Source organism: Lytechinus variegatus, chromosome 12, assembly GCF_018143015.1.
Source record: "Lytechinus variegatus isolate NC3 chromosome 12, Lvar_3.0, whole genome shotgun sequence".
NCBI classification, from domain to species: domain Eukaryota; kingdom Metazoa; phylum Echinodermata; class Echinoidea; order Temnopleuroida; family Toxopneustidae; genus Lytechinus; species Lytechinus variegatus.
The window spans coordinates 8,044,489-8,057,868 of NC_054751.1; the positions used below are offsets into that span (position 1 = coordinate 8,044,489).

The 13,380-nt window shown below is 38.0% G+C and overlaps 1 protein-coding gene across 1 annotated transcript; it reads right to left on the reverse strand.

Annotated features, from left to right (window-relative positions):
- Positions 1-1,368: 1,368 nt before the first annotated feature.
- Positions 1,369-9,986, reverse strand: LOC121425573 (THO complex subunit 3-like). The gene is made up of 6 exons (XM_041621664.1): positions 9,798-9,986; positions 7,941-8,097; positions 6,817-7,021; positions 5,434-5,595; positions 2,424-2,524; positions 1,369-1,896 (listed from the first exon to the last, which is right to left on the reverse strand). The coding sequence occupies exons 1-6, from the start codon at positions 9,978-9,980 to the stop codon at positions 1,739-1,741; spliced, it is 966 nt and encodes a 321-aa protein (XP_041477598.1). The 5' UTR covers positions 9,981-9,986; the 3' UTR covers positions 1,369-1,738.
- Positions 9,987-13,380: the final 3,394 nt, after the last annotated feature.

The following is a 13,380-nucleotide window of genomic DNA, read 5'->3' on the forward strand; positions in this document are numbered from 1 at the left end:
GCAGAAGTGCAGCTCAGTGATGCTTCAAGAAAAATGTGACAAATTGTTTGTTTTCAATTTTGTTAGAAATATGAAATGAATACATGTATCAAAATCTGTTGATCAAACTTTCTTAGCCATACTAAATATGACAACACATCCTCACAATTCATTCCAGCTTGACTGCAATGAAAAACACTCACCTCTATTTTGGTTCAAAAATATATCCGTTGGATTTCTCCCTAAAATAGATTGCTTTGTGGGCTAACTGAACCTTTCTCTTGCTCAATCCACTTACTTATGGAATAAAATACATGCAGCACAGATTTGTCAAGCACTGATCATTTAGGTAGAAAAAGCAAAAGTAAGCTTTGCTTACTGAGTCATTAGATGACACAAGATTACAGTCGCTCATACAAACAGGCCTATTCACATAAAGACAATTACGACTTTGGTGACAAATACAACCTATTTTGGGATAGATAGATTTTGCTCAAGATGTTTTTTTTTATGACTTGGTCCCATCCTTAGATTGTCTTGCATCTTCAGTATAAAGGAGAAGGCAATTGTTTTGACCTTCTGTCACCTTGGCAAAATTGCTCCTCAGTCCAGTCTAATCAATCAATTTTATTCACTTTTTCTACTTAACCTAATATTGACTATTAAAGTTTGTAACTAGTTTACCTATTCAGACAGACCAAATGGTTTCTGGTTAAAAGTGATACAAGAAGAAACGGGCAAGTTAAACTACATGTATAAGTCGGCCAAGTGGAAATATGAAAGTGAACGCTGTGTTGCACCTGCACCTAGCATCAGCTGAACCTCAGTAGCCCCTTGTATACCTTGCTCGTCAAATGTGCTTCCAAGCTAGTCTTGACAATGGGGATATCTCTGCATACACAAATCTGCACTGGACAACATAGAAACACACTTTCGCTGCCAACGGACTGCCTTTAGACACCAACTTTCAATACCTACATTACATCTTCTGTCAGTGACCTGACATATACTCCCACAACTTTTGCTCCTCTCTTAATAGTTCAGAGTGCATAGGGTTAGAGTTAGGAGTGTAATAGAGTTTTTGGTTCAAAAATAATGGAAATAATAATAATAATAATAGTGAGGTCTCATTGAGCACCCACACTGTCCTGAGACGCTCATGCCGCTAGAACAGCAACAGTTCCTTTGGAAAAACATAAAAGAGAAAAATCAGTCAGGGGATAATTTTCCTGTTTGATTGCAACTCTTTCTGTTTGATTGCAACTCTTTCTGCAACGGGCCCCAGGGGCCCGTTGCAGAAAGAGTTGCAATCAAACGCAACCCGAAAAATTAATGCGCAACTTCATTTTCAGCCAATCAACAGTGCGTATTTGGGACTTGCGATTGATTTTTTGACTTGCGTTTAAACGCAACTCTTTCTGCAACAGACCCCTGGTATCCCATTGCAATTTGCTCCACATAATTTCATGACAGCTACACAAAATTTCACTTGTGTAGCAATTTTTTACATAGAACTGTACAGAACATATTTGAAAGCTTTTCTCTAGCAACCACAAATGCTAATGAAATTTGAGAAGTAAAATTAGTCCCTGTTAGTGTTTATTAAGTTTGAAGGTTAGGCTTCATGTTTGGCTTAACATGCAGATTATCCATTTGTTGCCAGAGCCCGTCTGTCATCTGTCACAGATTGCCTTTGCATTGTTTCTCAAATCCTCTCCATCAAGAGTTCTGATCACAAGTTGCCATGGTGTTCTTACGGTCAATCGCTGGGTAATCCAAACAGTTTGATGCTACCCGCATCCCTCTCTCTGTTATACTTGTCCTTGTCGTCACAGGCGAATGCAAGCAGGTACCTCTTGGGGTGCCAGGCTACGGTGAAGGTCGGCGATTCGCAGTGGACTTCCGTTACCTTTTCACCTGAGCAGCAAAAAAAAAAAAAGAAGAATTGAACGGAACTTTTTTTAAGTCCAGTGGAAACACAGCATAAATCTAGCTGAGGCTCTTGATCAAATTTTCTACAGTATTCTTGATAAAATAATGTAACATTACTGAACCCAGCTCTTCAATATATTTTATTCCTCGTATAATGAGATTCCCCAAGTACCAAAGTTAATTTTGAAACTCCTAAAATCTTGTCTCGCCTGGTTTCCATTGTAAATTAACGTTAAATTTCAAGAAGTACCTGCTGTTGTTAAACTTAAAATGCATACGAAAAGGTTGCTTTGCTTTTATTTGAGCCAAGTACTTTTAATTCAATCTGGACTGTTTCTCAAAGCCTGTTATTGATAAATAAATGTTATAATCTATTGTATTGGCCCCGTGGCAAATCAAATACATTTCTAGTTGCCATCAATATCAAGTTTCATGAAACAGGGATTCAATATCCAGTCAATGATAATACAAAAAATTAAGATGAGTATTTGTATAAAGTATTTAAGATTTACCTGTTTCGACATGAGCCACATCTATGATGAGATCTTCAGAGGCAGATGCCAAGAGCTGCCCATCATGGCTGAAGCTCAAGGCACGTACAGGCCAGTCTAACCTGTTAGAATAATTTGAAAAAGGCAAACTCATTCAATGGTCTGTAGAGGACATGTTCTTGGGCCTGGAACACAAAGCTTTAGCGACTGATCATACAAGTGAATTTCATGATTGCTTGTATATTGTAGTCAATGCAATTGCAAAAATTAGTTCATGATCAAATGCTAAGCTTTGTGATATGGAGCCCAGATGATAAAACACCAACTGTCCCACAATTGAATAACTTTTTGATTGTAGTTAATTGATCATGTGAAAATGCTTTAAATTTTTATAATCATATTAAGAATTATAACAGTAACTCTGCCCAAGTCAAATCTCTTCGGACCAAATAAATCTGGTTGACCTCGGAGGAAATTTCACTTCAGAAGAGGTTTATGATATTTGCATATTTTGTATAATCAGGTATGATTTTTTTGTCTCACATGCATAGCAGAGTGAGACTATAGGCGCCGCTTTTCCGACGGCGGCAACATCAAATCTTAACCTGAGGTTAAGTTTTTGAAATGACATCATAACTTAAAAAGTATATGGACCTAGTTCATGAAACTTGGCCATAAGGTTAATCAAGTATCACTGAACATCCTATTAGAGTTTCATGTCACATGACCAAGGTCAAAGGTCATTTAGGGTCAATGAACTTTGGCCGAATTGGGGGTATCTGTTGAATTCCCATCATAACTTTGAAAGTTTATGGATCTGATTCATGAAACTTGGACATAATAGTAATCAAGCATCACTGAACATTTTGTGCAAGTTTCAGGTCTCATGATTAAGGTCAAAGGTCATTTAGGGTCAATGAACTTTGGCCGAATTGGGGGTATCTGTTGAATTACCATCATAACTTTGAAAGTTTATTGGTCTAGTTCGTTAAACTTGGACATTAGCAGGCCTCGAAATACGGCCATGGCCGTCGATGCCCCCATTACTGGCTGTCATGCCCTTCTTCTTTTTGCTAAAAGTTATGGCCACTAAAAATGTGCCCTTTTTTATATGGCCGTGGTGCCCTTTTTCTGATATATAATGTGTCCCTTTTTAAAGTCTGCACCTTTTTTTCTGAGCGAGGAAAACTTTTCTCCGATCTCAAAAAGTATTCAATACCTTAGCTTTACCAGCGACGTCCAGTGCATGTATGCAGTCTAGTCCGAAGCCGCGCCGAACGATGAGCTAGCTATACACAGCTGGCCGGCCGGCCGGCCGCTAGCGCGCTTTACATATGCTATGTAAGCTGCAGCATAAGAATGGACGAGCGCGAGCTCCGTATGTGTACTACACAAATGTCGTGCACGCTGTACTGTCCTAGCGAGCGCGCGCGATGCGTAAGTACAGTACTTTGAATGGGAGTGTTTCATAAAGCTGTTCGTCAGTTACGAACAACTTACGAACGACCGGTGATACTTTCTTGGGTGCTAATCAGATTCACATTTAATTACATGTAGCTCAAGAAGGTATCACCAGTCGTGCGTAAAGTCGTTCGTAACTTACGAACAGCTTTATGAAACACCCCCCTCCCTCCGATATATCCGTACAAGTACATGCCATGAGGTAATTTGGATAAAGAATGGGATGAAATTAATTTACTTCTACCAGAGGTACTTCTACTTGATTTGTTAATATGTACATGTTACATGTTGGATGTCAAATTCAAGACTCAAAGCAATGCAATGATGTGTTATCCTGTCCTGAAGTGATTCTGAAGAATAATGAAACTTTCTTTTAAAACCTTATACAGTGAGTGTTGTCAGACTATTAAAGTTCATTTTTTCTTAAGTAAATAATGTGGTTTGGTAATGAATCTGATGTATAACATCGACTATGGAAATCCCCCCCCCTCCCCACGCCGCAAAACTGTAACACCTACAAATAATTTATTACATGCCCCTTAAAAAGTGGCCTGGGTGCCCCTCTGTATGGCCTTGGTGCCCTCTGCTGCCTGGCCTCAGTGAAAAAGTGCCACTCAAAAAAGTGGCCCCCCCAAAAAAAATCCTATTTCGAGGCCTGCATTAGAGTAATCAAGTATCACTAAACATCCTGTGCGCATTTCAGGTCACATGACCAGGGTCAAAGGTCAATGAACTTTGGCCGAATTGGGTGTATCTGTTGAATTACCATCATAACTTTGAAAGTTTATGGATCTGATTCATGAAACTTGGACATAAGAGTAATCAAGTATCACTGAACATCCTGTGCGAGTTTCAGGTCACATGATGAAGGTCAAAGGTCATGTAAGGTCAATGAACTTTGGCCATGTTGGGGTTTTTTGTTGAATAACCATCATATCTCTGTAAGTTTATTGGTCTAGTTCATAAAAAGTGGACATAAGAGTAACCATGTATCATTGAAGATCTTGTGCGAGTAAGAGTAGTTTTCAAAGTCAGCACTGCTACTATATTGAACCGCGTGATGCAGGTGAGACGGCCAGAGGCATTTCACTTGTTTCATTTTGGGTTAGTTTTTAACTTGCAGAAGAGGTTTATGATATTTTTATACTTTGTATTATCAGGTATGAAAATATTTTCAATATGGGCAAGTATTTGACTTGCAAAAGGTAGAGAGACATATGCAGAATTCACTCATTAGTAGCCTTAACATAAGGTTTTCAGAGTGACCATCACTGTACTAAGACACAACATTTGAAACCAGGGGAGCGTTTCATGAAAGGACTTGTCGGACGTTTTATCCGACAAGTCTCATTTTATCCGAGAGTTACTATAGTAACAGTGCCTCTCAGCCAATCAGAATCAAGGAAAGATGTCAGATCTGACAACTTGTCAGACAAAAGTGTTGATGAAACGGTCCCCTGTTTATTTTTCAGATCCAAAATAACCCCTCTGAACTTCCAATGGTTTAATACAAAAGGTCATAAAAATAACAACACTCAGAGAAAATGTCATTTGTTCTTATATTACTGACCTTGAGAAGGTCCTGACACAAACCAGCTCGGGAACATCCCAAAGGCTCACCAGGGCATCGGCACTTCCTGTGGCAAAGTACCTTCCGGTTGGATCAAACTCAATGCATATGCAGTTAGCTGGGTGGGCACTGAGTTCCTGCAGAGGTTTCAGGTCTGGAAAGCTGAACAAAATATATTTAGAAAAATAAAGAAACATTAAAAGAACTTGCCAAAACTAAATAAGAGACTAAACTTTATATATATTACACTCAGAACAAGGGGCCATTATATGAAATTTGCCAAAACAAGAAACCGCCTTGACCTCAGGAAACACTTCTATAGCCAAAGAGTAATAAACAGATAGAATAAGCTTCCCCAGTCCGCCACTGATGCTCCCACATTCCTCAATTTCAAGAAAGAATTGTCAAACCTGGGTCTTTAAATGGATCCCCTGGGACATCCTTGACCCTGCCACACCATACATTCAACTGTACAGTGTATATACCCTGCTATGATGAACAGGGTTCCGTAACACAAAGTATTGCGATGAATTGCAAATATGAAAGAACCGCACTGATTGGTTCCGGGGCAAAATTTTAAACCAAATGCGCGTGTAACATAGATAATGATTGGTCAGTCCATTTAGTAATTGATTGCTGATCTTTGTGTTATGGAGCCCAGGTGTGGCCTTCAAGGTAACTTCAAGTTGGTTCAACACACAAGATGTTTCAGGTATCATAGTATTCAATACAGTCAGGTCTGTCTTAATGGCCAGCTGTCTTTAGTGGCCCTCCCTAAAATTGCTTCCCATTTGGAAAGAATATGTTTTGAAGAACCTGTCAATAAAGGTCACCTGTCGACGGTATGTAGGCACATTCGCTGTTTCCTCTGGATGAACTTAATAGAAAGGTTTCACTGGTAATTTCATTGATAAAAACACAAGAGTTCAAATGCTTTGAAAATGACATCACCAACTGCAGTGATGCCTTCCACAGTTACCGCACACATTCAAGGATACAAGTGTTATTTGTCGTACAATAATAATAATATATAGCATTTATGAGGCACCGGCCAATTGATCTAGTTTCCTGTTCAATGGCGCACTATATATTACCCCTGCTGTAGCTCCAGCTGATACAAGCACTTGGTGCATTTAAGAAATTAATCCTGCCGGGTACCCATTCACCTCACCTGGGTTGAGTGCAGCACAATGTGGATCAATTTCTTGCTGAAGGAAACTACGCCATGGCTGGGATTTGAACCCTTGTCCCTCTCATTGAAAGACGAGATTCGTAACCACTAGACCACGATGCCCCCACTAACTCTTTCTGAAATGGCTTCTTGTCCGGTTAGACAAACATATAAAATACATGAAAGAATTAATTTGCAAAAGTAGGAGATACCTTAGGATGTTGATGTGACCATGACCATTTGTTAAGAAGAAGAGATCACTGTCGTTGTTCCAAGAGATCTCATTCACTTCGTACTTGAATTGTTCCTCGCTGATGATACGATTAGATCTAGCATCTACAAAGGTCACCAGGTCATCCTTGTTGCCGACGGCAATGTACTGCTCGTTAGGACTCCAGCAGATGTTGATGTTCTCACCTAATGAAATGCAAGGATATGAAAAACTCAAATCATGACATTTTCCCAATCCATGGATATGGACATTATAATCTAGTCTAAAGTAGCTCCTTATTGTTGCTCTTCCAGTATCATATTTGTATGATGGTAGAAGCACAATTCAGTACATCACACCTTGACCCTGAAACATTAAATCAATCAATCAATAATATTTTACAAGTGAGTGTGGGTTTATGGCAATACATGTACAGTCAATTACAATCGATTCTAAATAATTTGGGATTTTTTGATGTTACAGGTTGCTGGTAACTATTATGACCATTCAATTTTAATAAATAATAAGGTACTATCTGACCTTAACATCAACCTTTTGACAATTTGCAAGCTGAAAACTTCACAAGTTTAGAATCGCAACATCTCTCCTAATTAAACAATTGATATTACACTCAATAGGCCTACCCTTGCTCTCTCTAAAACTCAAATAATCAATTATCTACTCAAACCAGCATGCTGGTCCAAGGACAAAGCCTATGGGTATCACAGAATACAACACAGCAATTGATTGGTCCTTTGCATTGTGACCCAGTGGATTAATCTTCTGACATTGAAACAGAAGGTCGTGGGTTCAAATCTCAGCCATAATTTCCTTGAGCAAGAATTTTATCCACACTGTGCTGCACTCAACCCAGGTATGTTTAATGGGTACCCGGTAGGGGATATTCCTTGAAATGCTTTGCACCTGGGCAGCCCAGCTAAAGCCGGGGTAATAATGATAGCAGGGCCCGCTGGGAGAACAGTTTTCAGAACTGATGTGGCTTCCCTTGGTAAATATACCTACATTATTATCATTATTCAAACGTGGTTAAAAAGCCCAAACAGACTGGTTTCCATTGGGCCAGTGTACAAAAAAAAGCAAAAAATCAAAAATAGTTGAGCATACCCTTTGTAGCTATAGTTGATATAGACTTGGCAGACCTGGTATCCCATATCCTGATCGTCTTGTCTCCCGATGCGGTCACAAACACATCCGGGTTTCTGGGATGCCAGCACAGCTGATCCACACTGCCGACATGACCCTTGTATGTTGCTTCTCTGGTCTACGGTGAAGATAAATTCATAACGAGAATACAGCTTGTAATGTGATGTCTTTAAGAATCATCTGTAGTTGAACATGGAGAGAGATTTGATTTTGTTTCCATTGAATGCAATATTCCTGGCAAGAATTCCTCCCCTCACTTGCCTTGAATGGGTGTGCATTGACAATGGGTCTTTTTCAGAATTATTCAAAAAATAATCTGCAATAAAGATAGCCCATGTACCAGTAACTTTCCCACAAATTAGACTTAAACGAGGAATATGAGTACATGTTTTGCATAATCTGGTCTAAAAAGTGCTTCAACTTGGGTGAATATTCAACTTACAGAAAGGTCTACTTTATACAACTTGCAAGTTTATCTGGAATTACAGGGATCATAAGGGATGTACTACTTTGACTTACTTTAGTAACTTCTACCTTCAAGCTATTAATCAAGGCCCTGCATGATAGACCTGGATACTTGACTGCAGACACAACTGTACTTTTCAAGTAGATGTGGTATAAAGGTATTGATTGATTTTTCCCCCTCAATATTGATGCTGTTGCTGATCGCATTCTGCACCTTAGACAGCTGGCAGCCGTCTGTTTCAAGGAGTTTTTAAACATTTTTTTATTTTTCTAATTGGTGAGTGCAGCCAACAGAGTTCAGCGGAACAACCAACATAACAGAGACCAAAGCGGAAGCTTCAACCACTGAATTAGAAATACGTATTTTCAGTTCAGTGGTTAAAGCGGGACATTTTAGCACTTTTTAATCTAGCACCGCTCATGATTTTGCCGCCCTCTATACGTGTCACATAACTAGGTTGCATTAACAAAAAATCAAAGATGGCGATGACAACAAATGTAATAAACTCTCTTCTACTTTTATTTTATCGCATTTTGTTGTCACTTTGTAACCATAACTATCCATTTTTTTGCCAAACGTTGCCAACCGATATAGGCCCTATAGTATGTACAGAAGTGTTAACCTCATAATATTCTAAACAAAACTAGCAGTTTGGCGCATTTTTATATTTGCCTTTTCCCTTGGAGCGTGGAAGCCTATATATACAAGCGCCAGGCTTCGTGGGGACTCGGGAGTAAGCCACTTGTTCACTGCTACCATCTGGCCTGTGGAGAATCTACAGGTAGGACTATGGTATGCCAATGCTGTATAGAGCACACACTTTAAAAAATCATTAAAATATCACTTTTGTGACCAAAATTATATCTCCATAATTTTAATATTACTTTCCACCAATAGAGGGCGTACACAAAAACATGCCCAAAATTCAAGTTTTTGAGCGCTCTGGAATACAAAAATTATTCCCAAGTTGCTAATGAAAAATAAATTGCAACTGTAATCTGTATTGAAATAAGTAATTTTGGTCACAAAAGTGATATTTTAATGATTTTTTTTACTCCCCAGAAGAAGCCTCCGCGGCCGCGCAGGCTAGCCTCAATGTCAAGATTCTGCGAATTAATCGAGGTAAATGCATAATTTCTTTTTTCCGTTTAAATTTTAATTTGGGTGCTATGGCTACCCCATTTTGGAGAGTACCCATGTGTGTCTGCCAACTACATGGATGAGTCCTGACCTGGGCTCCAGCCCGCGCCCGCTTCGTGGGCCGGCGCGGCCGAAGCTCCCTGGCCTGGGTTAGCGAGAGTGCAGCGACGCGACGCGGCGCAGCAGTCAGTCATATCTCTTAAATAACTCACCATCCTATCTCTATCCAGCGAAAAGACACAGACATTTCTATCAAACGATCCGGATGCAAGCATAGTGCCATCACAATTCCACGCAACAGAATGAACTTTCGATGAGTGAACCCCATTATGTTCTTTTGTTCGACAATTCTTCTCGAAATGTTTTTTAATCATGTTTTCTGAAGAAGCTGCCATCTTGATGTATGGTACGCTAATTTGGGGGTTCCTATAGAAAAGGTGAATGTATATAACGTACACCCATTTTATTTCTCGTCATTTGATGATGACGATGATGATGGTGATGATGATGATGATGATGATGATGATGATGCATGATGATGATGATCAGACCACATTTAGAGTATGCATGCCGTATGGAGTCCTTACTTGAAATAAAATGTACAAAGAATTAAGGGCCACTAAATTGGTTTATGAGGTAAAAGGACAACAAACCACTTCCATATCCGAACAGAGATTGATCCAACTAATTACATACCGCCATGCTCGAGGGGATATGATTGAAACTTACAAGTTATTTCATAGATATGACAGACATGTGCAGGGACCAGGAGCGAGTAGTGCCAGATTTGAGTTAGTTCTGAGTTGCATGGGCCTACCCCCGGGGGCCTACCAGATAGAGGTCGTGATAATTTTTTTTTATCCCATTATAAGATCAGTCACTGAGGAAAATAAGAAATCTTATAAGAATGAGAAAAACATGGAATAGTCTCAGTAATGATTTTGTGCCCCCATATAGTGATTCGAGGATGGACTGGACAAGATATGAGCCAGTGAAGTTCAAGTTTGACACTGACCCACCAGGACATGATCCGGCCAACCTAAATAGCCATAGGAATTTGGAACTGAATATAAGAGTCATAATGACTTCGGTCAGTAGTTCCATAAGTATCCATAAGTAATGATGATGATGGATAATGATGATGATATGATGATGAGGAGGAGGATGACGATGGTGATTATGATAATAATGATGATGATAATGATGATGATATGATGATGATGATGGATGTTGATGATGATGATACGGATGAGGAAAAGGAGGATGACGATGGTGATGATGATGATGATGATGATGATAATGATGATGATATGATGATGATGGATAATGATGATGATGATGATATATGATGAGAAGGAGGATGACGATGGTGATGATGATGATATAGGAGGAGGAGGATGATGATGATAATTACCACAGTCAGCACTCTCATCAATGTCATCATCATCATCATTGTTTTAATAGGGCCTATATTATATAAACAAAAACATAGAAGGAGTAAAGAAATGCATGGGCAGATAGGAAGATTAGGCCTACAATAACCTAAGAGAGAGGACGGTGGGTGAATGATAGGTTTTCCCGCTCAATTTCATCTAAATAACGTAATTTAATTCAAGTTTATAACGCATTGTTAGCCATGATCGCCTCGTGTATTTGTCATTGTATTTCATTACCTGTCACTTGAATGTATTTTCCGCTTAAAACAATTATCAAGCCACTATATGCAATTTAGATAAGCAGCATGTAATTTTTTAAACTCGATCTTTTTTTCAGTTTGTTGGTCCAAAATGCCCCCCGGGGGATCCTGGGCCGCCCTTGGGACTTGTAATAAACTTGAAAAGAACAATAAAAAGAAGGAAGTATAAATGCCCACACAGCCAGCATTGTCGACGGTGAAAAGGAAAAATATAAAATTGTCCTAATTAACCTTTGTAAAGGAATCGCAAAAGTTGCAAAAGATATGCAATACACTCTAAATTACAGGGATTTAAAATAAGTCCAAATGGACTGTAGTTAGGGACCAATCGATTTCTGGATTTAGTTTTAATCCTATAAAAGACTGAAATTTAAATCTCAAATGATTTAAATCTAAATCTTTCGAGATTTAAAATGAATCTTTAAGGATTCAAACTAAATCCGGAAATCGATTGGTCCCTAACTACAGTCCATGTGGACTTATTTTAAATCCCTGTAATTTAGAAACTTTTAGAGTGTATAAATTGTTTTTAAAATGATGAAAACTATTGTGGAAATTCTAATTTGGGCTAAACAAATAGTCATAATGCAAACAATTCTAATATCATTATAAAGAGTCAAAAGGGGCCTAAGCTTTATATCCTAGCAGAATCTTCTTCAAAGGCAAAAAATTGTCATTTTGCCTCGATCCGAAGAAGATTCTGCTAGGATCGAAAGCTTAGGCCCCTTTTGACTCTCTATTTTACTCCATTGGCTCTTTTTTTTAGATAAGCAGTTTTCAGCAGCTTCTTTTGCCATTAATATTATTATAAATATGTTTATATATTAATATTATACACTTATTATGAGCATACAAATGCTAATCAAAACAAACGATTTTCGCATCATTAATTTGAACTCTCAAAAATGAAATTGGTTACTCAACAATTCTATCGGTCATTTTTTATTTATTGATTGCGCAATTTCTGAATTTCATTGCCCAAACTTAAGAAGTACATTCGTTGATTTGTAAGACCATTCGCGAACCTCTTTAGTGCCTTAGAATGAAATCTAAAGCATTGATGACACATATTGAAATGATCAAATTTGAAATTGTCTTGACCCGTAACTTTTTTAAATCAGTGTAAATGATTATAAATGAATTAGTGTCTTTATAAATGATTCCAATTGTCTACTCTTCGGGAAAACGATTATGTGTGAATTTGAATGCACATTAATGAATACAAATAACTCCTATATGAAATTGGACTGGTCTCAAACTAGAGAAACGTAGAAAGAAGTAAAGCAAGTCTCCCCGATGTTATTCAAACAAAATTCTTTAAAAAAAAATGAAATTTTGATCATATATATATATATATATATATCGGTACACCCCCATTGTCCCCAAAGTACCGTTTGATAACAAACACACATGATATGTTGTTTTCAAATTCTCTATCGGTTGAACAAAGTTCTTCCGATTTAATGGAATTTTTAATATTTTCCTTGTTTCATTTTTCCCCTTCTCTTTATATACTCAATTCAAATAATTGTTGGGATAAGACTTAGCCTCTGATAAAAACAATGTTTTGAAGAAAAAAAAAATCCGACTTGCAGCCAAAAAAGTCTATTAAAGAGTTTTTTTTATTGATGTGAATTATATAATTTATAAAAAAAATCACGTACATAAATGACCCATTTTTTTCTAGGTAATTATATTTAAAAGTATGTTTGAGAATATAATTATGATCGAGAGACAAAAAAAAAAGATACTTGCACAGGAGCACATAAACGCCGGGCAGCCGGCATAATCGAAGTTTCATGATGATAGCAATTTATAATTCAACCTATATTAACTACAGGTATTGAGTTGTGGGTATGACTCAGTTTGACACACTGGGTTAAAACTCAAAAGTTCCAACTAGATTCCTGTTTTTCTTTCCATAAAACATTAGTCTACCGCGGTGACTAGTTTACTTCAAAACCTTTTCTTAATCTATTTAGAAAGCAATTTCCTGACCCTTTCTAAACCCTTTTTGACTGGGCCTTTTGAAAGTGTTCAGCGCTGAATTGCGCTGATCTAAATTTGAATATATAGGCCTTTACAATAGGGACAATAGG

Coding starts and splice junctions, on each gene's coding strand:
- LOC121425573 (XM_041621664.1), bottom strand. CDS start 9,980: ATGGCAGCTTCTTCAGAAAACATGATTAAAAAACATTTCGAGAAGAAT. Junction 8,098..9,797: donor CGCTGGATAGAGATAGGATG/GTGAGTTATTTA, acceptor TCTTCACCGTAG/ACCAGAGAAGCAACATACAA. Junction 5,596..6,816: donor GGTCACATCAACATCCTAAG/GTATCTCCTACT, acceptor TATTTTGTTCAG/CTTTCCAGACCTGAAACCTC.